Source organism: Grampus griseus (genome assembly GCF_964374135.1).
Source record: "Grampus griseus genome assembly, chromosome: 14".
NCBI classification, from domain to species: domain Eukaryota; kingdom Metazoa; phylum Chordata; class Mammalia; order Artiodactyla; family Delphinidae; genus Grampus; species Grampus griseus.
In genome coordinates, this window is record NC_139008.1 from 60,752,129 (window position 1) to 60,775,856 (window position 23,728).

General features: G+C 46.1%; 1 protein-coding gene across 1 annotated transcript; it reads left to right on the forward strand.

Moving 5' to 3' along the window:
• Positions 1 to 2,051: 2,051 nt before the first annotated feature.
• Positions 2,052 to 22,310, forward strand: NSFL1C (NSFL1 cofactor). The gene is made up of 9 exons (XM_082669606.1): positions 2,052 to 2,198; positions 4,563 to 4,660; positions 10,515 to 10,589; positions 13,088 to 13,253; positions 13,862 to 13,954; positions 15,165 to 15,274; positions 15,679 to 15,816; positions 20,597 to 20,761; positions 21,909 to 22,310. Exons 1-9 carry the CDS (start codon positions 2,094 to 2,096, stop codon positions 22,069 to 22,071), a joined length of 1,113 nt encoding a protein of 370 aa, XP_082525732.1. The 5' UTR covers positions 2,052 to 2,093; the 3' UTR covers positions 22,072 to 22,310.
• The last annotated feature ends 1,418 nt before the right edge of the window (positions 22,311 to 23,728 follow it).

Consider the following 23,728-nt stretch of genomic DNA (forward strand, 5'->3'; position numbering starts at 1 on the left):
GGAATGCAACTGCTGTGTCCATCAAGGGAAGACTGAACTTTGTGTTGTTCATAATCTTACTGAGGCTTTTTTTTAAACCATTTTGAAAAATTACATCACCCACAGCAGCACACTAACAACATTTTTAATCAACCATAATACAGCCCTGTACGTAGAGGCCAGCATGTAACTGCTTCATTTTGCTTTGTACTGTTCTTATACCTGAGGATTGAAATACAGATCATTTTATCCCAATTACTATCCTTTCTTTTCTCCAGTTAGGGCCTGATATTGGTTTTCTCAGTGCATGTAGGTCAGTTTTATTATCTCTGGATTCCATTTAAGGCAGTAAAGGGGTGATACAAAATGCTTGTTATGAAAATGGGTCTGAGAAGGCTGTGAACACTGGGCTGGCCCACCTCTAACCTCCTACCTTGTATAATGTAGGCCCTGAGGCCCAGAGGCCCAGAGGCCCAGAGAGGGCAAGAGGCCTGCTCTCGTCACCCAGCTTGTCCAGCAAGAGCCCAGCCCACAACAATAGTGAACACTAAAGGCAGCGACTCTGTAGCCACGTCACTTCAAGACTGTATGTTTGTGGGTCTCTCATTTTTCCTAGCCACAAAGGCATCTGTTTTATGGAAAATGAAAATTTTTATTTATTGAAATTAGGTCATATCCCACAGTCAGCTCAATACTCCTTGGGGGTCCAGGAACCTGCCCAGCATCCTTGTCCTCAGATTTTGATCCCTGCATTTCTCACCTGGATATGCAAACACACAAGGTTTCATTTATTCGCTCCTTTATTAATTCAGCAAAGAGTCAGTAAGTGATTGTTTAATGTCAGTGACTGCAGGTCATGGGAGATAAAATGACAGCTAACGTTTGCTGGGGCCTCACTAAGTATCAAACATTGCTCTCAGCAGTTCACATTGAATCCTCACACATCCCTCTGAAGTAGGAACTCCGAGGAGCTCCACTTTACACATCAGGGAATTGAATAATAGAGAGATAATCTGCCCAAGATCACACAAGCAGTAACAGCTGGGCTTCAACCCCAGGCTGAGCCCAGAGCATGTGCTCTTAAGCCATATTGTGCTGGAAACAGCCAGAAACCCTGCTGTTCACAGGGATCGTGGCCCTTGGGGAAGGCAGACATTTAACATGGCACCAGAGGGCATACACTGGGGACCGTCTGACAGAGCCTGGGTATGTAGAAAGGCCTCCTTGAGGAGGTGACACCTAAACTGAGACCAGAAGCATAAGCAAGAGCAGACCAGGGGAAGAAGAAGAGAAGAGCATTTCAGGCAGGGTGGTGAGAGGCAAGAGGGCAAAGAAGCTGAGGACCTCTAAGACGGGATTGTGTCTGAGAGACCTGAAGAAAGTGAGGGAGCACCTTGCCCACCGGAGAGTGAAAGGTGCTCCAGGCAAAGGGAGCACAAAGGCTCTGATGCAAATACGCATCTGGCACCTTCAAGGAACAGCAAGAAAGGAAGTGTGCCTGGAGCAGAGGAAATACTGAGAAGCCTAGGAGATGAGATGGAGAGCTGGCACATCTCACAGGGGTCTTGCAGGCCCTGAGACATTTTTAAAGCAGATTGAGGTGGGGAGCCACGGAAGGGTTGGGAGACAAGAGTGACTTGTTCAAGGCTCTCTAATGTGAACAAGAAGGCAGGGACTCTGTTTTGCTCGCTGCTGATCCCCAGCCGTGGAAGAGCAACGGGCCCTTGATTCCACTCAGTAAATATTTGAACAAGTAAGTGAATGAACGAATGAATAAATTAATGAAATGAGGAAACGACTCAATGAATAATTGTGAAACTGACTCCTTTCGGGATCTTTCATCCCACAGGTACCCAGCGGAAGACCCGCCCCTCCTCTCATCCTCCCCGCGCTCCCACCCCCGCTGTTAGGTTGACGGTCCACGCTACGGCCGCCAGAGGACGCGGAGCGGCGGAGTTCTCGCACGGAAGGTTTTGCGTGAGGCACCGCATGGGGCGGGGCCTGCGGGCGGTCGCCGCTCAGCTGGACAGGGGTGACCGGTGGGCGGAACGCGCCGGCGGGGCTGAGGCTGTGCGGCGGCGCCCGGGGCGGTTTGGGCGGCGCACGGAGCTAAGATGGCGGCGGAGCGACAGGACTCGCTGAGGGAGTTCGTGGCGGTGACGGGCGCCGAGGAGGACCGGGCCCGCTTCTTCCTGGAGTCGGCCGGCTGGGACCTGCAGGTAGCGCCGCGAGGCGGGCCGCGTAGGGCGGGCTGGGGACTGCGGGGCGCGGGCGCCTGGCGCGACAAGCCCGCGGTGGCCGAAGCGCACAGTCATCCCGCCGGGCCGCGGCCCGACCCAGGCCTCAGGGTCCTGGGGCCGCTTGCCACGCGTCGCCAGCTTGGCCTGGGCGTGGGGAAACGCGGGCTAGCTCCGGCCCCAACCTGCTGTACCCGGCCTCAGTTTCCCCTTCTGCCTGGCTTTCGGGTCAGCGAGATTTGGGGCACTGCCGCAGCCCGCGTGAAGAGGGAGAGCCTGGGGGCGTGGCTGCCGCGCCGAGTCTAGGCTGCAGGCCCGGCCCGACTGACCAACTCCCCGGTGGAGCGGCGCTGGGGACTAGGTGCTCGTTCATTTCCATTTCCGCAGCCCCGGCCTCAGGCCAGGGGAGAAGCCCAGCCTAGGACTTGGCCCACGCCCCCTCCTACCTAATTGCTGGGAGAAACTGGGTAGTGGAGCCTATTCATCTTTAATAAGTAACTCTTCTGTAAAATGGGAGTCTTCGTGGAGCTTATCGTCTAGTTCAGAGCATGTATTAAGTATACGTTAAATATTTATTAGTTAAGAAGACAGTAAGATAGGCTACACGAGGCAGGGATTTTTGTAAACTGTTGAATCCCGTGTGCCTGGAAAAACGCCTGACATGTAATAGGCACTCAGTAATTAATTGTAGGAAGAATTGCATACATGTTGTTCGCCAGCCTACGTCTCAGGTAGATGACGATGATGAATATTTATTGAGTGCCTGCCATGAGCCAAGTGCTGTTCTAACTGCTTTAGGTGTTTTAAGTCGTTTAACCTGTGCGTTTTGAAGCTGAGGTTTAGGGAGGTTAAGTAACTTGCACAAGGCCTCACCAGGTGCCAAGTGGAAGAGATGGCATTTGAACTCAGTTCTGTCTGATACCAGAGCCCAAGCTCTTAACCACCATGTGCCCTGGCACTTGACATGTGATGGTTCAGTTAATCCTAGCCACACTATGAGGTAAAGAAAACTTCCTCAGTTGTATAGATGAATTGGAAGCTCAGAGGTCAAGTGATAGGCCCAAGGTCACACACCCAGGGATTAGGATTTGAACTGTGTCTGCTGAGTTCACCATTTATATGCTTCCGGAAAGTGTAAGAGTTAGATAAAGCATCACACCTGTACAGACACACTGTGTAAAGCTCCTGTGCTGGGCAGAAATACAAAATGCAGCTTCTGCCTGAAAGACCTAAAAGCTCACAGTGTTACAGGTGGCAGGTCATCAGCCCCAGTCTCCTCATGCTCTTAGTGGGGAAATGGGCTCATGCATGTGACATGACTTGCCCAGGACTTGAATGTAGACACCCCTCAATGCCAGTTCAGTGCATGTCCCACCACAGCATACTGCCTCCTGGCAGGCCTGCTAAAGCGTGTTCTGTAAAGGCACGCTGCTTCCAACAGGCTGGTTATGTCCCACAGCAGCTCACTGCCTCCTAAAAGGTGGTGACCTTGAGGACAAGAGCCATGTCTTTTTCACCTCTGTAGACCTCATTGCTCCCTTACTTCTTTGTGCAAAGTAAATGATAAGTAAATACCTGTGCATTGAGTCCATGCGAGAAACATCCAGTTACAAATGGCCAAAAGAGGCCCTTATTCCTTCTGTATCTACAGAGCTAAGACATGACTGCATAAATGTTAATGGATCCTCATCCATTTTGCAGGGTTGGTGGGATGGGTGTCCCCATTGCACAGATTAGGAAACAGCCTCAGAGAGAAAGTAAAAGTAGCAATCTGGACTGACCTCACAGTTCCCAACTCCTGGCTATCACCTAAATGCTGAGAGTAAGGGCCCGAGCAGACTGACTGGGATCGAGCCTGGCTCTACTCCTTACGAACTGTGTAACCTCAGACAGCTTTCTTAACGTCTCGGTGCTTCTCTATCAGCTATAAAATGAGATGATAATAGTACTAACTACATAGGGTTCTTTAAGGATTAAATGAGTTAACACAGGTAGAGTTGTACTCAGAACAACATGGCTCATAAATAAGTGCTCAATAAATGTACACTGCTTTTCCTAGATCACATTTCCTAATGAAAATGAGAATGAGGAGTGTCACCATCCCAACTTTCCTTCTTGCCTTCTTTTCCCCTTAGTAGGTGGAATTTTTTTCAGGTAATATGAAAACAAGTACTTGGGCCATTACCTTTTGGTCTTATTTTCTATGCCCTCCCCCAAATGCAGAGTGCCTTGTAAGTGTGGGCCATATTTTTGTGTCTTTGCTCCTTTGTGTTCAAAGGAGATGAAAGGAGATGTGTTAGATGAAGGCCTGTTTAAGGATCCCAAGTTACTACCTCTCTGTTTCAGATCGCCCTAGCAAGCTTTTATGAGGATGGAGGGGACGAAGACATTGTGACCATTTCGCAGGCAACCCCCAGTTCAGTATCCAGAGGCACAGCCCCCAGGTAAGGGCCAACTTCAGTTATTGCTACATTGGTGTGCTTCCAGCAATGGGACAGAGGATTCAGGCCTGGGGATGTGGACCAGTGGGTTTGAGGGAGGAAGATAGACTGACTGGTGCGTAGTAGTTTCTTGCAAGACTTATTCCTTTCCTGTAGAGATTTGGGATTCTTAACTGAGTGTGGTATATGATCCAATCCTGGAGGAAACCACAGAACCAACTTTTAAGATGTTTGGTGGGGGGGGGGGGGTCTCTTATTTATGAAATATGAGGAGTGGCCTCTCCATTTATGGAAGTTTTTAAGTAGAAACCGAAGTACTTCCTTTCAGGGATGCTGTAGATGTAAAAGATTAGGCCAGGTGACTTTAAAAAGGCTCTCAATATTTTAGGATGCCCATTACCCTATTAAGAAGACTTAGAGAAAATAAACCTCTTTAACCCATCCTTTCCCAAATTGATTAGGGAGACCTTGTCTTATTCTGTGAAGCAGTGTTAACCTTTGCTATCCCATTTGCATCCCCTGTCCTGGCCACCCTGGCTCCAAGATTCTCACAGCCGATCACTGCTGTGATCTACAGAGTGAGATAATGCAGGTCTTCTGGGAGACAGGCAGGGCCTCTTCCTTTAAAGGTGTCTGAACTACAGCTCCCCTCTCTGCCGCAGCCTGATTTGTTTCTACTTTCTGGTGTATGTTCTCAATTTATTTGAGTTTGAATTCAACCCCAGAATACAGATATAGTGTTTCTTTGCTGGTGAAGTGATAAATTGTGTTTCTCTCTAAGGGCATCTGAGATTTAAATTACATTTCCTCCCTTTCTAGAAGGAACACTAACCCCAGTTCTCATTGCTTCCTTAACTTCTTCCCCTACCTACATTTCCAGAGGAAAGAGGTAATAGGCAGGACATCTTTTAGCTATTCATAGATGCCCACCTGTGAGGTGTCAGTGATGGCACATCAAGATGTTACTGCCTGGGACCTGGTTGATAAGGTAAGGGCTTTACTTGTAGCTGCTGATAGAGACAGCTGATTTCCTGGGGTGTGTCTTTCACAGGTACCCCAGATTACTGTTGGGGTGTTGGCACAAAAATACAGAGGAGGGGACTTCCCTGGTGGCGCAGTGGTTGGGAGTCCGCCTGCCGATGCAGGGTACGCAGGTTCATGCCCCGGTCTGGGAGGATCCCACGTGCCGCGGAGTGGCTGGGCCCGTAAGCCATGGCCGCTGGGCCTGCGCGTCCGGAGCCTGTGCTCCGCAGCGGGAGGGGCCACGGCAGTGAGAGGCCCACGTACCGCAGGAAAGAAAAAAAAAATACAGAGGAGACGAAATTGAAACTTAGCCTCTGATGTCAGTCACATATTCACACCTGTCTTCTCTGGTAGACCAAAGTCCTGTCAAGACAGTGGTTTATGGGACTTCCCTGGCGGTCCAGTGGTTAAGGCTTCACCGTCTAATACAGGGGGTGCAGATGCAATCCCTGGTTGGGGAGCTAAAATCCCACATGCCTCGCAGCCAAAAAACCAAAACATAAAACAGAAGCAATATTGTAACAGATTCAATAGAGACTTAAAAAATGGTCCACCTCAAAAAAATCTTTAAAAAAAAAAAAAAAGACAATGGTTTATTAGAACCTGGGCTAGGAGCCTGACTGCTCACGTTCAAATCCCAGCACTGCCACTTTAGAGATTTGTGACCTTGGGCAGGTTACTTAACATCTCCAGTCCCTCAGTTTTCATCCTCTGTCAAATGGGAATGATGATAGTGCCTACCACATGCGAGATTAAATGAATTAATACTTACATAGCACTTAGAACACAGAACGTGTTAACTGCTATTATTGTCATTTTATTATTACCATTGTTAGCATCCATTCTCATCTTCCCCATTCTTATTTGTTCCCTGTCTCATTCCACAGCAAGTCTATATGTTAAAAAGTAGACTTAAAAGTAAAAAAAATCAAGGGAATAGAGTTTAACATTAAGACTGCGGGGAGTAAAAGACCAAGCACACATGCAGGCCTAAAGGTCTTACTTTTTTGCTTTGGTTAAGCCTCAGACTTGGTACTAGGCTTAGGTGAAGCCAAGGAAAAGGGAGAGGGAAGGTAGTGTTTGTTACATCGTTGTGCTTGTCCAGGTGGTAAATGCTGACTGCATTCTCAGGGAAAAGGCAGGCTTGTGCTATAGCACCTCAGAGGAATCCTTTGTGGGGCCTGCCTTTCCCCTGTTTGACCTGACTGTTGCAGGACACTTAGCCTGCTGCTGAGCTCTCCCCGACCCCACTGTCATCTTCTCACATACCCTTTCATGTCATCACTGCCTCTGTGGCATAGCACTCAATTAGTGAGTTCCTCCTCTGACTCTAGAACAGGGGTTCTTCACGGGGAGGCCCTGAACCCCCTAGGAGGAATCTGTGGAATGGATGTCAGAAGGTCCATAAATTACCTGAAATTGTAGGTAAAAACTTATATATATGTAGTACCTTTTCTGGCAAGAAAGTTCATAACTTTTATCAGATTCTCAAAGGACTGTGGGACATAAAAAGGTTAACCATAGCTATAGGAGAAAGTCTAAACTCCTCAATTATAACAGCTGTCATTTATTGAGCACTTAACCAGCTGCCAGGCACTGGGTTAAGCTTTTATTGATATATATACATCTTTTTAATCCTTACTACAACCCTGTGAGGTGGGTACTGTTATTCTTCCCATTTTACAGATGAAGACACTGAAGCTGGGCATCTTCCCAAGATCACACAGCTAGCAAAACAAGGATTTAAATGTAGATCTGTTTCTGCTTCCAGCATTCAGCTCTCAGCCAGAATGATGTACTGCCTCTCCCTGTGGACTTTCACTGTCCTCCAGAATTCGCTGTGAACCTGCCAACCTCATCTTATCCCCCTTTTCCTCCTTTCTTAAATCTTTATTTCAACCAAACTGATTTCTTTGGTGTCTCAATTCTGCCTTGTTTTTGGTTCTTCTGCTTTTGTTTGAGCCTCTCATCTGACTGGACATGCCCACTCTCTTGCTTCCTTTCCACCTGTGCAGATACTCTGTGTCCTTCCAGGTTTAGCTCCCTCCCCACCTTCTCTACTGAGCATGTTATCCCCCAACCCATAGGCAGCACAAACTCCAGTCACAACCCATATCCACATACTACTGTATGACATCTTTCCTGTGTTGTCTTGAATTCTTCTCCTGATAATTACCTTAATATTTTTCTCCCTAAGTAAGTTGTAAGTTCCTGGAGGTGGGAGGGCTAGTATTCCAGGAGCACCCACCATCTGTCTGGCTCTGCCAGATATTCTCACATATGTTCTCTTCTTATACCTCTATAACCATGGAAGTAGGTCAGGTGCTCACCATTTCACAGGTCAGGGTGCTGAGTCTTAGGAAAGATGGAGTAACACATTTGCTGTTATAGTGGATTCAAACCCAAATTTGTCTAAATCCAAAGCTGCTGCTTCTGCCATGTGCTAGCTACTTCTCTGTGCAGTACCTCCCACCCCTGTACCGAGCACAGGGTCGAGCAAGAGGTAGGCTGTTTTTTCTTCTTCTTTCATTCAACCAAACTGTACTTTCTTAGAATTCTAGGGACCACCATTGTCTGATTCTCTAAAACTATACTGTCCAGTATGGTGGCCGCTAGCCTCATGTGGCTATTTAAACTAATTAAAATAAAACATTCAGTTATTCATTTGCACTTACCAAATTTTAAATGCTCAATAGCCACATGTGACTAGTGGCTTCATTATTGGACAGTGCAGGTACAGCATTCCTGTCACTGCAGAAAATGTGATCTGACAAAGCACTTTTGTGCCACTTCAGGATGCCTGGGAGATAGAGTTCTGATGCTGAAAAATTGAAATTTCTGAGACATTTTGCCAATTTGTGGAAGATACAAGACAGAGTATTCTGAAATTGGTAATGCCCCCAGGACATCCATACTGTTAAGGTAACTCTCAGAGCATTACTCCAGAGCAGTTGTTCTCAGACTTGAGCATGCATCAGAATTACTTGGAGGACTCCTTAAAACCAGATTGGTAGACACTCCTTTCAGGGTTTCTGATTGAGGAGGTCTAGGGTAGGGGCTGAGGATTTGCATCTTTCACAATTTTGAGGGTAATACTGATGCTCCTGGTCCAAGGACCAACACTTTGAGAACTGCTGCTCAAGAGTAGTACTTGAAATGTGCTACGCCGTGCATCAGCACCCCGACTGTTCACAGCACGCCCACGAGGTTGGTGCTGATTGTCTCCATTTTCACATGAGAAAATGAAGGCTTAGAGAATTTCATTAGCATGCCCAAGATCCCAGGGTTGGAGGCTAAGTTGGCATTGGAACCAAGTAAATGGACACCAGAGTCTGTGTTAGATACTGTCAGAGTCTAGGTGTAAGAACTTTTGGGGAAGGGATCAGACCTATAGCCAGAGCAAGTGGTTTGCTCAAGCAGGTATACACATGTGTATTTGAAGGTGTTTAACGACAGAGAGATAGAGGATTTTTTTTTTTCCATGGATGCTAAGCTAAGCATCTGTGGAAAACTCCCCTGGGAAGAGTAATGAGTGGAATTAGCCTTTTAGGGCACTAGTATGGATCTTATCACTTGCATCCTTTTAAACCGTATTGTGTAGAGCATGAAGGAATGCCTAGGAGGTTGCTCTCAGCTCACTTAGGCAGGAATGTATTTGCTACATCGGTTGATCTTTGTCCTCTTTTTTCTAGTTGGTGGAGCCTCAGAGCCTATTCTGTCCTCTGATTGACTCCCTGAAATAACTCTTTCTTCAAGGCTGAGCTGGAGTAAACAACTCCTTCTCTAGCCTCACTAAATCTCCATTACCCTCTCCCCCCATATTAAAGAGAAACAACTTTTTTTCCCCTAAGGAATACAGAAAATGGTGTGTCTCATGATCCTTGAAAAACTAAGATTATTCCTTAAGGACAAATCTAAACTAGGAAAAAAGTGGCAGTGTAAGACAGTGTCAGAGGAGGGAGTTAACCCTTGTCATACCATGTTTAGTGTGCCCTCTCTACCGCACCCCACACAACCCTGCTTTTTTCCTAAACACTAATAAATACTTGACTGACCTACAGCAGAAGCAGACAGAAGCCTTTTCACTCATATATTCATTTCATTTTTACTTCTTGATGATTTATCCTTCCTCTAATGTGTTACTTTCACTGGTCTCTGTGTATGTGCTGTAATGCCCTGTTGGTCTCCTTTCCCCACCAGCCCCACCATCCTTTATCCAATTGACTGATGGTCCCCTAGTTTGTCAGCACTCGGTCCAAATGTTGCATTTTTCTATGACGCTTTTCTTGATGTTCCCCAACCCCCACCTAGAACAGGAGACTGCTCTCACATCCCATGTGCTTCCCTCTGTCACAGCCCCTGTTGCACAGTATTTAATGGATGGTTTCCTGGCCAAAGAGCCACTAGCCTGTAAGCAACTAAAGGGTAAGAACTGTGCCTGATCATTTTATAGACCTAGCATCCAGTTCAGTGCCTGGCACACAGGCATTCCCCCAGTATTTAAAAATTATATGATGAAAATTGCTATCCAGTAGTACATTTTTAAAGTAGTACAGACCCTACCCGGTTCCCTCCTCCCCCTCTAGGAGAGCTTAGATTGGATTTCATTTTACTTCTTGATACACTTTCTAATTTATTCTTAGTCCTGTGTGACCTTGAATAAATATCATTGTTTTGTATTATAAACTTGAGAGGTTAACCCTCTTCCCATAGATCCTCTTCCTGCCCCACCAAAAAACCTAACCTCAGTGTCCTCAACTGTTAGCAGCTGATGATGCAGATCGCCTTTCTTTAACTCCCCTTGAGATCATTTTGCTCCTTTCTGTGTCTCCAGCGATAATAGGGTGACATCCTTCAGAGACCTTATTCATGACCAAGACGAGGACGAGGAGGATGAGGAGGGTCAGAGGTGAGTCTTTATTGGGGGCACAGTCCACAGGAAAGTCCATGGTAATGTACAAATCACCTAGAACAGCCTAGAAGGATAAACATGCTCGGTTATCGTTAGCCATTACTACTGTGGGCTAGTCATATGCATACTAGAAACAGTTTTCCACTCCCTGTGCTTAGAAGTGATCCCTGTCCTCTTACTATTTTCTTTTCTTTTGGGGTATTCTGGATTTGTTTTTGTTCTGTTTCATTTTTAATTATTAAGATAATATGTATTTATTGAAGAATATTAGGGGAAGGGAAATAAATCTATAAGGAAAAAAGCCATTCGTAATACAACCCAGAGGTAACCACGTATCAATAATATTTTTGGTGTATTTCCTTCCAGCTTTTCCTTAATTGAAAAAGCAATATATTACATAATAAAGAGAAAAAAAGGGCTTACAAATGTATATTCCTCCAATATACAGACACAGTACTGTTTTTTGTTGGTTTGTTTTTAACCTTTAGGAATGTTATAATAAAATTAGTGTCTGTTGTGGAAAATGTAGAATAGCGTAATGAAAAAAAATATAACACTCATCCACCCTGTGGTAACTACGGTTAATATTTTGGTATATTTCCACTAAGTGTTGGTTCTGTGTGTAAATATAGTTTGTTTATATTGTATTTTACATGGTGAAAGTCAGATGTTTGTTTCTTGCTTTTGTAGGATTAATGCTACATCTTGAATACTTCTCCAGGTCATTAAGATTCTTCATAACTGTTTTCAGTGACTATAATGGTCCATCATATGGAATGCTCGACATTTAAATCATTTCCAGTTTTTTGCCACCTTAAATATCAATGCTGTGAACATCTCTGTGTATTAATCTTTGACTACATTTCAGATTATTTTGGATAGTTTATAGAAATGAAAATACCGGGTTAAGGGCATGAATATTTTTAAGGCATTTGATCACAGATTCCTAGTTTGTAAGCCAGGGCTTTGAGATCCCTTAATAAGGATCTTACAGTCCACTGAACAGAACTTTGTCTACCTGGAATGAACAAGGATGAACTGGCTGCAGCCTCACTTCATGGGTTTTGGTTGTCCATGGAATCTGTCTTGGTCTGTCAAACATTCCTAAGGAACATTGTATAATAACCATTATGGAAATGCAGTTATCTCATCGTGATCACTCTTTGGGAAGTGGGCTGAGAAATTATGTGTGTTCTGTTCTCTGTCTTCATCCACGTAGTGACCTTTACACTACCTCAGAGCCTTCTGTTTAGATACACTCAAAGTTCAGGAATAAATGTTAATTTCAGTGTTTTAATACTTGAATGAAAGGCAGTGTCATCAAGTAAGTGAATGCCCAACTCCTAAATGACCTCCTCCTACTTCTCCTGTCCTGTCACATCCTCCAGGCGGTGACCTTCTTTTACTTCACATCCCGGTTACATCTCTGGTCCCTCAGCATTTCAGACCTAATGACACTGGTGCTGTTGTCCATGCCAAGGCCTAGGGTTTTGCCTTGCATTCTCTGGGGAATGTCAGGAAATGGAAGGCTGAGGCTCAGTTTTATAGGTTCTCAGTTCTCCTCACTGAGATGTGCTCTTGATTTAGCTGTGAATAGGAGTGATAAGGAGGCAGCTAGCCAAGGCTACATGACTGAAGATTTTCAGATGCAGCTAAAAAAAAAGTGCTAACTTCATCTCAAGCCATGCTTGGCCTATTGCAAAGCAGGTATGGGTATCTTGGGGCTTGTATTTGAGCTTCCCTGACCTGCTCCAGTACCCACTCTTCTGCATCTGCCCGGTGTATGTCACAAGAATTGCAAGGTTAGGTGAGGCTTGGGAGCTCTCGGTGCTGTATCACACCTTACATGTGTGCATTACTCTGTGCTTGTTCTTTTGCATACTTCCGCTGATTTGAACCTGATGGCCCTGACTTAAGGAACAGGTAGGTAGGGCATGTGATCCTTCCCTTCCATTTCAAAGAAGGAAAGTGAGGTTAGCTCAGTGCATTGGCTTGCCTAGGTCACTCAGTGGCAGAGCCAACAGTGGAACCTAGCTGCTTGTACTAACCACACCACTGCCACCATTAATCCAGGGCTGCTAGTGGTAGCTGCTTCTAACTGACCATAGTGATCATCTGCTGGAAAGGTGCTGGCCGCCGGATGGTGAATTCCTAGAGCTAACATGCTGTCGTGCATGCCTGGAATACCCTTCCCTTGTCCTTTACCTGATAAACTCATCCTCAAGATTTAGCCCAGAAGACACCCTTCTAGGAACCCTTGACTGTACACCCCAGCTCTGTGTTCCTAGAGCACCCCTTACTCACTTCTACTGTGGCTCACACTGCAGTATGGCTGCCTGCCTCTTAAATCTGTCCCCACCTAGACAGTAAGTTCCTTAAAGATGGGCATTTGTACCCTTTGCCTCATTGTGCCCAGCTCCTAGCCCAGAGCCTGGCACATGCTCTGTTCATGTTTTCTAAGTATATTTGGTGTTAGATGTGTATTTTCTGCACAGGTTTTATGCCGGGGGCTCAGAGAGAAGTGGACAGCAGATTGTTGGCCCTCCCAGGAAGAAAAGTCCCAACGAGCTGGTGGACGATCTCTTTAAAGGTGCCAAAGAACATGGAGCCGTAGCTGTGGAGCGAGTGACCAAGAGCCCTGGAGAGACCAGTAAACCAAGAGTGAGCATAAGGGGTCGGGGTCGTTGTCTGTGTCCACAGGACTGAGGTTCCAGAGCAGAGGAAAGGAGGCCTTCCTCACCCCAGTAGTGACTGAATTTGTTTTTGTTTTGTTTTTCATTTGCTCACTTCCTCTCATATGCAGAAGAGCAGTGCAGTTTCTCTTACCTTTTAACATGAAATCAAGATTTGGGGCAAAGTTTTCAAACCTATGGCCTATGGTCTGGATCAGGTTCTGCAAACATGTTTTGTTTGGCCTAACCAACCTGACTTACTCCGTGTCTTGCTTTATTTTTGTTTTAATTGAATCGGTGGCCACCTGTTTTACATACAGTCAGGATTTCTGTTTTCTTTGTGAAAATCAAAAAGTCTTTAGTGTTATCATACACCTAGATTCTGAAATGGTCATGATTAACTAGAGCTTAGTAGCAGCCATTCCCTTTAACCAAGCAATACCCCCCCACCATTCCAGTTTTGACCCCAGTCTCTGAGTTTCCTACTCAGAGAAAGTGTACCTAGTAGTTAACAAGCTTGAGATAACATCATGGTATCTGAATAACCTGATAACTGTTGACCCACTTCTCCGGTCTTCATGAACTTGTCTTTTATAGCCATTTGCAGGAGGTGGCTACCGCCTTGGAGCAGCACCAGAGGAAGAGTCTGCCTACGTGGCCGGAGAAAGGAGGCGGCATTCCGGCCAAGATGTGAGTGTGCACCTACCTTCTCTAAGGAAGCTCGTGGACTGTTTTATCATTTTGGGGGAGAAATTAGTCCCATGTTACATGTGAATCAGCAGCCTCCAAAAGGGAAGAGGCAGCAGGTTTGCTGTATTCCATGAATGGAAAGGCTTACCTGAGAATCAAAGACAGCTCTCATCTGTCTGGGTGTGGGGGGAGGGGGGTGGCCCATGAGTGGGGACAGGCAGAGCGGATGGACAAATAATGGAGTTTTCTGAGCATTCCATGGATCTCAGGCAGAGGGATAGTGATTGCAGGGTTCTCTGGTGGTGTGAATGTGCCTGAAGAACTTGGTCTTTAGACACCCCCCCAAGGAGGCCTGAAACGTACTTTTTGAACTTTTTCCGTATTATATTCCAGTCCTTTTTTCCCTGTGCATAGGGATCCCCCCTCTCCAATAAGTATAATCATACTGTAGAGTCAGTTTTGAGGTTTATATCGTAAACGTTTTTTTAAATTTTATTGAAGTATAGTTGATTTACAATGTTGTATTAATTTCTTTTGTACAGCAAAGTGACTCAGCTATAAATATATATATACTTTTTCAGTGCCATAAACATTTTCATACGACCTTGTGACCATTAGTCTCCATAATGTATTTGTTTTTAATTATTTTGGGTTTTTTTCCAAAGTAAAGTAGTCAAGCAAGGAGGAAATAAAAATCCTATCCACCTGAGGTAGCAGCTGCTAATATGCTGGTCTTTAGTCCTCTAGACCCTTTTCTGTATATATATATATAGGGAGTCATTAACAGAAATTGTAGATGTCATTTTTAATGGCTGCAAAATAGTCCACGGGAGATTTGCCATGCTACTTTAGTTGAACACAAGCTTTGTGCCAAGCACACTGGCAACCCTATAGATAAGGAAGCCACAGCTTCAGTTGAGTCATCTGCTCAGTGCCGCTTAGCTAGTGAGTGGCAAAATCAAGATGCAGACCCAGGTCTGCTTAAATCAAAGCCCATTCTCTTAACTTGTGCCATATCACTTTCTTATTTTAGGTTAATACTTATTTCATTGGTTGATTGATCTCCTTGTGCATGAGTATATGTTTGTCTGTCTGGGTGTTTTAATAATGACACAGTAAAATAGTAAAAACTCGTCAATTTGCAAGTTCATGCTGGTGTGCTTGCCCGGTTCCTGACAATGTATGGACTGCTTACCTCCTGTTGTCACAGGTTCATGTAGTGTTGAAGCTCTGGAAGAGTGGATTCAGCCTGGATAATGGTGAACTCAGAAGCTACCAAGACCCATCCAATGCCCAGTTTCTGGAGTCTATCCGCAGAGGGTGAGCAGAAAAGCCCTCCTTCGGATTCCATATCAGTGAGTGAGATGGCAGATGGGAAAGAAGAAGCTGATTCAAATGTTTATTATTTAAGAAGTTTACATTTTTAAGCAGATTTAGCACAGTTGAGATACAGATTCACAGATCTGCTCCCAAAGCCCTGTGTATCTGCATTTCCCCTTTGGGCCTAGGACAGAGCCAAGTCACCAAATAAGATACAGGTCTCCACTCTTGACTCTGAGCAGGCATGAGAGAAGGGGGAGGCGGACAGGTAGCCACTGGAGCAGTCAACTCCCTGTGAAGCCCAGCTTCACAGTTGGAACTGAGAAGTTTCTCCTCCCTTTGTAGCATCACTGTCATTCCCATCCTGCTCTTTGTGGGCCCCAGAACTGCCTTTTCTCCCACAGAGAGGTGCCAGCAGAGCTGCGGAGGTTAGCGCATGGTGGGCAGGTGAACTTGGACATGGAGGACCATCGGGATGAGGACTTTGTGAAGCCCAAGGGAGCCTTTAGAGCCTTCACTGGTGAGGGTCAGAAACTGGGCAGGTAAGGAGCAGCACAGGTGGGAGTGGGACTGTGTGGGTCACTCCTGTCGGGCCCAACAGGCCCTGTGTAAGGCTCGCTTTGTATAGCTCTTTACCATTTATTACAGAGTACTTCAGATTTTATTTTTATGGGAGGAAGAGTATGGGGAACATAGGCTTTGGCATTAACAAACCTGAGTTTAAATCTATTCTTCACTTTCTAGCCATTTGACCTTGGACTATCCAGGCTCAGTTTGCTCAACTATAAAGTGGGACTAATAAGAATCCTTACCTCCTCGATTACTGCTGGGAGGAGCACGTAGAGCACTGCCCCACAGTGAGCAGTCAGTGTAATCAGTAAAGGTAACACATTGCTGCTTTGACTCGGTAATCTAGGTGTCCCGGGCAGGGATAACCTTCTGCATGGCTTAAAGGCTGAAACAGACACATGTATTCAGGTCACTTGAAATGGGGATTCAGAGGAGAAAGGAATCCTGGACTCTTGCCGGCCAGCCTGCAGCGGCATCATTTAGGATCCAGGGAAGCTCAGAGACATTGTTGCCCCTTTGCAGCCTGCTGCTCCACTGTTATGGCAGCTCTTATCTCTATTTCTTTGGTCCTGCCTGAGACTCAGTTTGTCATTTCCTGTGAAATTTTTGCCACGTGTCCTCTGCCACTATCTCCATCTTGCATTCAAACCCCTAATAGGATCTGACTGGTTGATAGTCCCTATTACCTCTGATAGGCAGGGTTCTCACACCAGATCCTTGACCATCCCACAGACAGGCAGCCTTCTCTCAGGGACCCACTCAGCTTTGGCCATGCATGGGGTCACTTCGTCAGTATCCTTCAGAGAGATATTTGCACACGAGAGGCACTCAGCATGGTGACCCTCCCCTCCAGTACCATCCTTATTTTACAAAGGGAAAGCTGAGGCTCTTGGACTTTAAGGGATACCCTTAGGTGCTCCCTATGGTAGAGCCGGGACTGGAATCAGGCCTTCTGATTGGCATTTCTCCCCACACTCCTACACAGCAAGACACCGTTTCTGACCTAGCTCTGGCAGCTCTTGAATTAGGCACTGCCCTTGCTCACCTCACCACCATCTGCAGGAATCAGAGTGTGGTCTGCCAACAGCTGTGCTCTTTGAGCTTCTGGCTGGCCCTCTCCTAGAATCCCCTGCCTCCCTGCTGGCCATTCATGCCTCATCAGGAGCAAGGGTCATAGCTCAGGACATTAGAGACCAATAGATTGTGGTTTACCAGGACCAAAATAGTTAAGTCCACCCTGCTCATCATTTCATCTACCACATTGGGGCCTGTGGGTTAGTCCGGGACAGCTGTTCTCTGATCCATCTGTGACTTACCTGTCAGCTATGGTAAGCTTTGTAGAGCACCAGATAATTTTTTTCCGTATATTATTAAACTAAAATGTGTTTATCTTAAAAAAAAATAGAAAATACAGATAAAGAATAAAAACTGTCCCTAAACCTAACACCAGATATATCCAGTTAGTATCTGGGAAGTATCCTTCCAGTCTGTATACGTGTATGGGTGTGTGTGTGTGGGTGTGTGGGTGTGGGTGTGTGTGTGGGTGTGTGTGTGTGTGTGTGTGTGTAAAAATAAATGTTCTATCACCTGTTATTTTGCCTAATCAGTGTAGTATGGCTGTCATTCCAGATCAGTGGGTGTATTTCTACATTTTTTTTTTTTTTTTTTTTTGGCGGTACGCGGGCCTCTCACTGTTGTGGCCTCTCCCGTTGCAGAGCACAGGCTCTGGACGCGCAGGCTCAGCGGCCATGGCTCACGGGCCCAGCCGCTCCACGGCATGTGGGATCTTCCTGGACCGGGGCACGAACCCGTGTCCCCTGCATCGGCAGGCGGACTCTCAACCACTGCGCCACCAGGGAAACCCTACAATATTATTTTAATGCTAACATAAGTTTCTATCTTATGTATGTGCCATAATTTAACCAGTCCCTGATGTTAAACATTTAGGTGGCTGCCAGTATTATGAACAACATTACAATGAATATCTCTAATTAAATCTTTATATACCCCTTAATGTTGTACTAAAAGTAAAATTGCTAGCTCAAACGATCTTCATATTTTTAAGATGTTGTCAAATTGCCCTCCAAAAAGGTTGTATCCGTCTTTCACCCACCAGTAGTTTTAAGGAAGGGTCCAGAGCACTGTGCAGTTTGGGTTTGTCTGGTTTCATGATACTAACAGAAAATGCTTCTACTATTGGAAAGTCTAACTCTATTATGTATGAAGACTCCACATCTCAAAAAATTAAGATGTTTTTAAGGAGTCTGTTTTAGCAGGATGGGAATACTTAGTGCAGGTGATGAATCAACAAGTCGAAACAGAGCTTGATAATCAGCTGTGATGCTTGTCAGCTAAATAAATGTTCATTGCCAGTACCAGTACCAGTACCAGTACTTTGATTTTATTTCAGTTCTAGCTTTTAATGAAAAGTGAGCTAAAAAAATGTTTTATACAGCTAAGGGAGATGGAACATTAGCTTTTCAGTCTAAACTAGATGGACAGCTCTTTTAGTTTTTCCAATAAATTTTACTATGCTTTCCATTGTCTTCTTGTTAACTAAAATGATCAGGAAGCCAAAAGTTTAAGAAATTTTTCTCAGGTTTGCCTCAAAAATCAGTCAATGCTTGTTTTTTCTCCAATTACCTAGAAAAATAAAGTGAATAAATAGATTTTTCTCACTTCAGAAATCTGAAAAAGTTCGTTCAGTTGCATGAAACTTTTTTTATTTTAGGCTTTGCATTTGTTTGTTTGGATGGGAACTAATCTGAAGATTTGGGAAGCCTGCATTTACTTGATTTTGAGTACCAAACACCAAGAGTGCACTTGGGATGGGGGTGAAGGGTGACACTGCTGCCAGGATGAGCTTTGTCCCCTCACCATGCTTTCTGTAGTGGTCATCTTTGTAAAGCAGGTGGCAGGGTCTCAGGAGGTAGCATTGTGGCGACAAAGCACCTTAGTGCCCAATTGATTCCCACTACAAAGGAAATGAGCAGTCAGGTAATTCCGCTTCTCTCTCATTCAGGCCTTTCTGGCAGGCAGTAGCATCAGTGAGTACCCATCATGTACTTGGAATTGTTATAAACAGTTGAGGGACAGGCTGCCTAGAGTCTAATTAGAGAGTTGACCTAATGCCCTTAAAACTAATGAACAGAACAGAGTAGATCTTAGGCATTTACAGGTTCAACATTTAACTTTCCACTGTTTCCAAGCATCTCCTCAGGCCCGTGGTGGTGTAATTTATCTGTGTCTCAGCTCACATTTGAGTCCCACGTGCTGTGAGGCTGATCCATAGAAGCTCCTCTCATAGCCAATAAGTGTGGCCAGGTTTCTCTTCTGAGCTCCACTTTGTAATTCTCTAAGCCACTATTTTTCATGTTTACAGAAAAGAGTAAGTTCAGTTTTCAGTTCTTCCTTGCTAATTATTTGCCCTGGGGCAACATTTCACTGTGTTCGATGAAAGAATCTGCAGGGGGTTAACAAGCGTAACATGAAAGAAAGGACATGGTGATCAAATAAGTCTGCCTTAACCCCACGATCTCTCAAGGCCTTCTTTAATATGTTAGTGGCCTGTGATGCTGTTGGTATAATATGTGGCATTTCCAAAACCTTCCTGGAGATAACTCAAGGGACTAGGGTCCCGGGGAACACACTTAGGAAAGCACTTTCAGTTGGATTTCCTAAGAACCCTTTTTAGGTTGTAAGGATCAGAGGGAACGGTGAGGTGTATGAATTAATCTAACTAGAGGCTTTGGGCGGAAGCAAGGGAATTCTCATCCAATGGCCTCTGTTCTCTGCATAGGTCTAGGCCAAGATATCTGCTAAGAGAAAGACTGAGAATGAGATACATAGATGGTTTACTGGAGAGAGATGAAGCCTCCAACGGTTATGGAGAATTGGGAATTCGTGTGCATTTTGTGTTTGTCAGCCACCCTGAGTGTAGCACCCCTTTAATCCTCACAAGAGTTCTTGTTAAAGAACCTTGTTACTACCCTTGTTGAAACTCAGGGAGCTTAGATAACTACCCCAACACTAGTTAGCTAGTGGGTAAATTCACACCCTGGTCAATCTCATTCCAAGATCTGAGCCCTCAACACTGCAGTAGGAACTGTGTCCTGTTCATATTGTATAATTAATCCCTGCGGTGCCGGGCACTTAGTTGGCTTTCCAGAAATCTCAACCACCTCCTGATAGTTGACACATGAGTATGAGATACTCACATGAGTGAGGTTGCACTGGGGCAGGCAGGCCTGAAAACTCCCATCAGAGGAAAAGAGTCTGGACTTGTCCCTTACATTCCAGCAGTCACCTGCCAAGCTGTGTCAGGCCTACCTCAGCTGCAGACTTGGAGTGCCCCCTCCCCATTCTGCCCTCAGCCTCTCACTGAGGCTAATATTCATCCTGGTCTGTTGGATCCTCCAGCATCAGATCCCAGTTTCTCCTGGCCCAGGCTGTCGTGCATACTGCTTTCCTCCCTTCAAGCCCTTGTTCAGTTGTGGACACCAAGAAAGAAGGGGGTTGGTAACTTGCCCAACGCCAGGAGTGAGGGAGCTAGCAATAATTTGGGGGTTGAGGTGAATTCCGCTGGACCTCTAAGTTCCATCAGGACAGGGATTCTGTCTTGGACACTCCTTATATCAGTAGCAACAAACAGCACCAGACGTAACAAGTGCTCAGTAAAAATCTGAGACAGGATTCCCCTCTTGTGTGGGGCCTTGTTTCTGTTTGTGTCCTGACGCTATCCTCTCTCCTCAGCACTGCACCCCCGGTGTTGAATACCAGCTCTCCAGCCCAACAGGCAGAAAATGAGGCCAAAGCCAGCTCTTCCATCTCAGTCGATGAGTCGCAGCCTACCACAAACATCCAAATACGGCTTGCTGATGGCGGGAGGCTTGTGCAGAAATTTAACCACAGCCACAGGTACCTTGCATTATGTGGCCTGGCTTATTCTAAGAGGGTCCCAGAAACTCCCACGGACAGGTGAGAAGCAGGGAGCAGTTCTTCCCCCTAAACACCAGCAGGCGCTCCGTGCTTTCCCCAGAGGAGGCAGTGGGATAGGAAGGTATGGAAGTCTGAAGCCTTTGGTTTGGTCCCCTCTTCCATTAAGTGCGGCCAGTGACTTGCTCCCTCCCCTGTGTGGGTCTCTTTCCTCATCTCTAAAATTAGGGGATCGGATTCCTCAGAGGGGTTTTTTTAACCACCAAACAATTTGTTCAGAGGAAGTTTCATGCTAAAGCCCAAGTGTAGAACAGATAAAATTTGAACTGCTGTGGTTGATAGAGGGGAGAGGGGATGCAGTGCACCCTCCCACCCACCTGGCTTCCTCTACCTCCCTGCCCGCCAGCAGCCTCTGAAAACCACTAGGCTACTAAGGTCTCTTCTAGATCTGGACTTTGAGAATTCTAGAATACCTGTTCCATCTCAGATCATCTGGGATCAAAGCAACTGTGCCTCTCCAATTTAAAGATGGGGAAACTGAGGCACAAAGTGATGAAGGGATTAGCAGGGGAGGACTGTTGCCAGTAAAGCTATTTGGCAACTCCTTTTTCTAGAATAGCAGTGTCTAAATTTCATCAATCATAGGCCACGTAAACCAGAACCCACATGTGGGGCCCAGGGGATGGCTTGCCAATCCTTGAGTGTTGACAGGCTTCACATGAGGTTAGTTGTGAAACAAGTTTGATTAGGATTACAGAAAAGGGGTCAGGCAGAGAAGCCTCTAGGAAGAGGGACCCAAATGTGGGCAGGGAGCACAGCATGATGAAGAACTGAAATGGGGAGGTAGGAGAACAGGGGGAAGGAGGGTGGTGTAAAATTAGGCAGGCCTCAGGACCACAGTCAGGAGATTGCTGTTTATACCAGGGAAAGGGGGAGCAGCTCTGAAGGGTTTTAGACAAAGGAGTGACATGAGCTCATGTGGTTCCAAATGAGAGCTTTGGACACTCTGTGGAGAAGGATTGGGCAGGGGAGGGGACCTGGGGATATGATACAGCTTCCTGAAGCGGGGGGTGGGGGCGGCAGAGAAGAACACTGCTCACCCACCTCCCCACTCCCCCCACTCCACCAGGATCAGCGACATCCGACTCTTCATCGTGGACGCCCGGCCGGCCATGGCTGCCACCAGCTTTGTCCTCATGACCACCTTCCCAAACAAAGAGCTGGCTGACGAGAGCCAGACCCTGAAGGAAGCCAACCTGCTCAATGCCGTCATCGTGCAGCGGTTAACATAACTGCCTGGCCCAGCCAGCAGCCTCATCTCCTTCCTGTGTCCCCGACGGCCAGCTGCCCCGTGGAGACCACCCCTCCACCCCCTCCCGCACACCCTGCAGTCCAGTGCCACGTCTCCTCCATAGCTCTGCGTTCTTAGATCTCAGTTGGACATTTGTTTTCTCCTTAGTTGCATTTCCTGGGTTTTTGTGACGATCAATGGACTTTAAAGAAAAAAATAAAAACAACCAAAAAAATGGAAGGAATATCACCAGCATGTTATACAGAACCTCTCCCACTGAGGCAGGCTTTGATTATCTTAAAATCATATTTATGTCTAAGGTGTGTAGGGAGGAGTTTTCCATCCCCTCTGCGCAAAAATTGCATGTGGCACACAACACCCACCCACTAGTGTGTCCCCCCACTGCCCCCAGGATGACTAGTGGAGGATTTCCCCTGTGTAGGGAAGGGAGTGGGGGGACTTACAGAAAAAGGCTTTTGCAGCCACTCACTTCCACAAGAACAGATCTCTTGCCTGGATAAAACTGAGCAGCAACAAGAGTCCCCTGAAGCATGAGGTCAGATCCAGAGGCACACAGCCTCTGTGCTCCTTTCACTCAAACCCTGGGAGGTTTACACTCTCCAGGCCTTGGCCAGCTGAGATTCTAGCTACACCTCCTGCTTCAGCGCTTTCCTCCCTCATCATCCAGGCTGCTCTGTCATTGCTTTATTTACTCCACATGCAGAAATCTGTACCTAGGAGGTAGACAGGGTATCTTTTTACTGGGAAACAGCTTGTGCCAACCCAGATGAATTCAGAGTCAGGGTATCTTGGTCTGAAAGAGAAACAATTATAATACCACTGAGCACTGATGACGCATGGCAAATCACATACTGAAGAAGGGGTGGGTTCCCTGTGCTACGAGCTCCTTGTACTGTGGTAGCATTTGCAGAAGGCTTCTGCTGACTGAAGTTAGGGTGAGTAACAAAGATGGCTTTGGTGTGCAGGCTTCACCCCGCTCTTCTCTGCCCGCTGAGTTCTGACTTGCACCAACGTGGGCAGTAGTCCCAGCCAGGGCAAGACCTTCCCCCTATAAGTGTGCAAGGTTGAGAGAGGAGGATCACTGGGGTCTTGGATGGAAGCCTTTCCACCCCCTATTAAGTGAGTCACAGACTTAGAATCAACGCTGACTCAGAATTTTCTGGCTTTGAATCATAACGTGCCTCAGTACTCTTTCCAAGCAGTCATCACCAATCACTTTCTCTTTTCTGTTTTACCCCCTGCAATGAGCCAAGAGCCAACACTACTTCTACCCAGAGTCAGGGAGGCCTTGGGGATCCAACCTGAGAAAGGGACTTGGCTTGGTGCTTCTGATCCCAAAGTGACAGGGCGCTGCTGGGGCTGCAGCATCTGCCACAGTTGGAGGTAAATATGAAACTAAATGCTGGTCTGGAGAAACTAGATTATTGTCACCTTGACCATTAAAAACCAGAATGAGGACAATGGCGTTTTGTACTTTCTAATGGGTTGCTTTGAAGAAGTTGTGTAATGACAGCAACCATTCTAAGTACTTCAGTGCCTCACAATGGTTCCATTGTACAGTGCCAAACCCTGAAGCCCAGGTCACACAGCTGGTAAGTGGTAAGGCCTATCTGCCCCCCAAGGCTCCTGCTCTTAAC

Bases quoted from the DNA above. Each gene is read 5' to 3' on its own strand.
- NSFL1C (XM_082669606.1), top strand. From the start codon at position 2,094: ATGGCGGCGGAGCGACAGGACTCGCTGAGGGAGTTCGTGGCGGTGACG. The intron at 2,199-4,562 runs GTAGCGCCGCGA...TCTCTGTTTCAG, and splicing joins CGGCCGGCTGGGACCTGCAG to ATCGCCCTAGCAAGCTTTTA. The intron at 10,590-13,087 runs GTGAGTCTTTAT...TTTTCTGCACAG, and splicing joins GAGGATGAGGAGGGTCAGAG to GTTTTATGCCGGGGGCTCAG.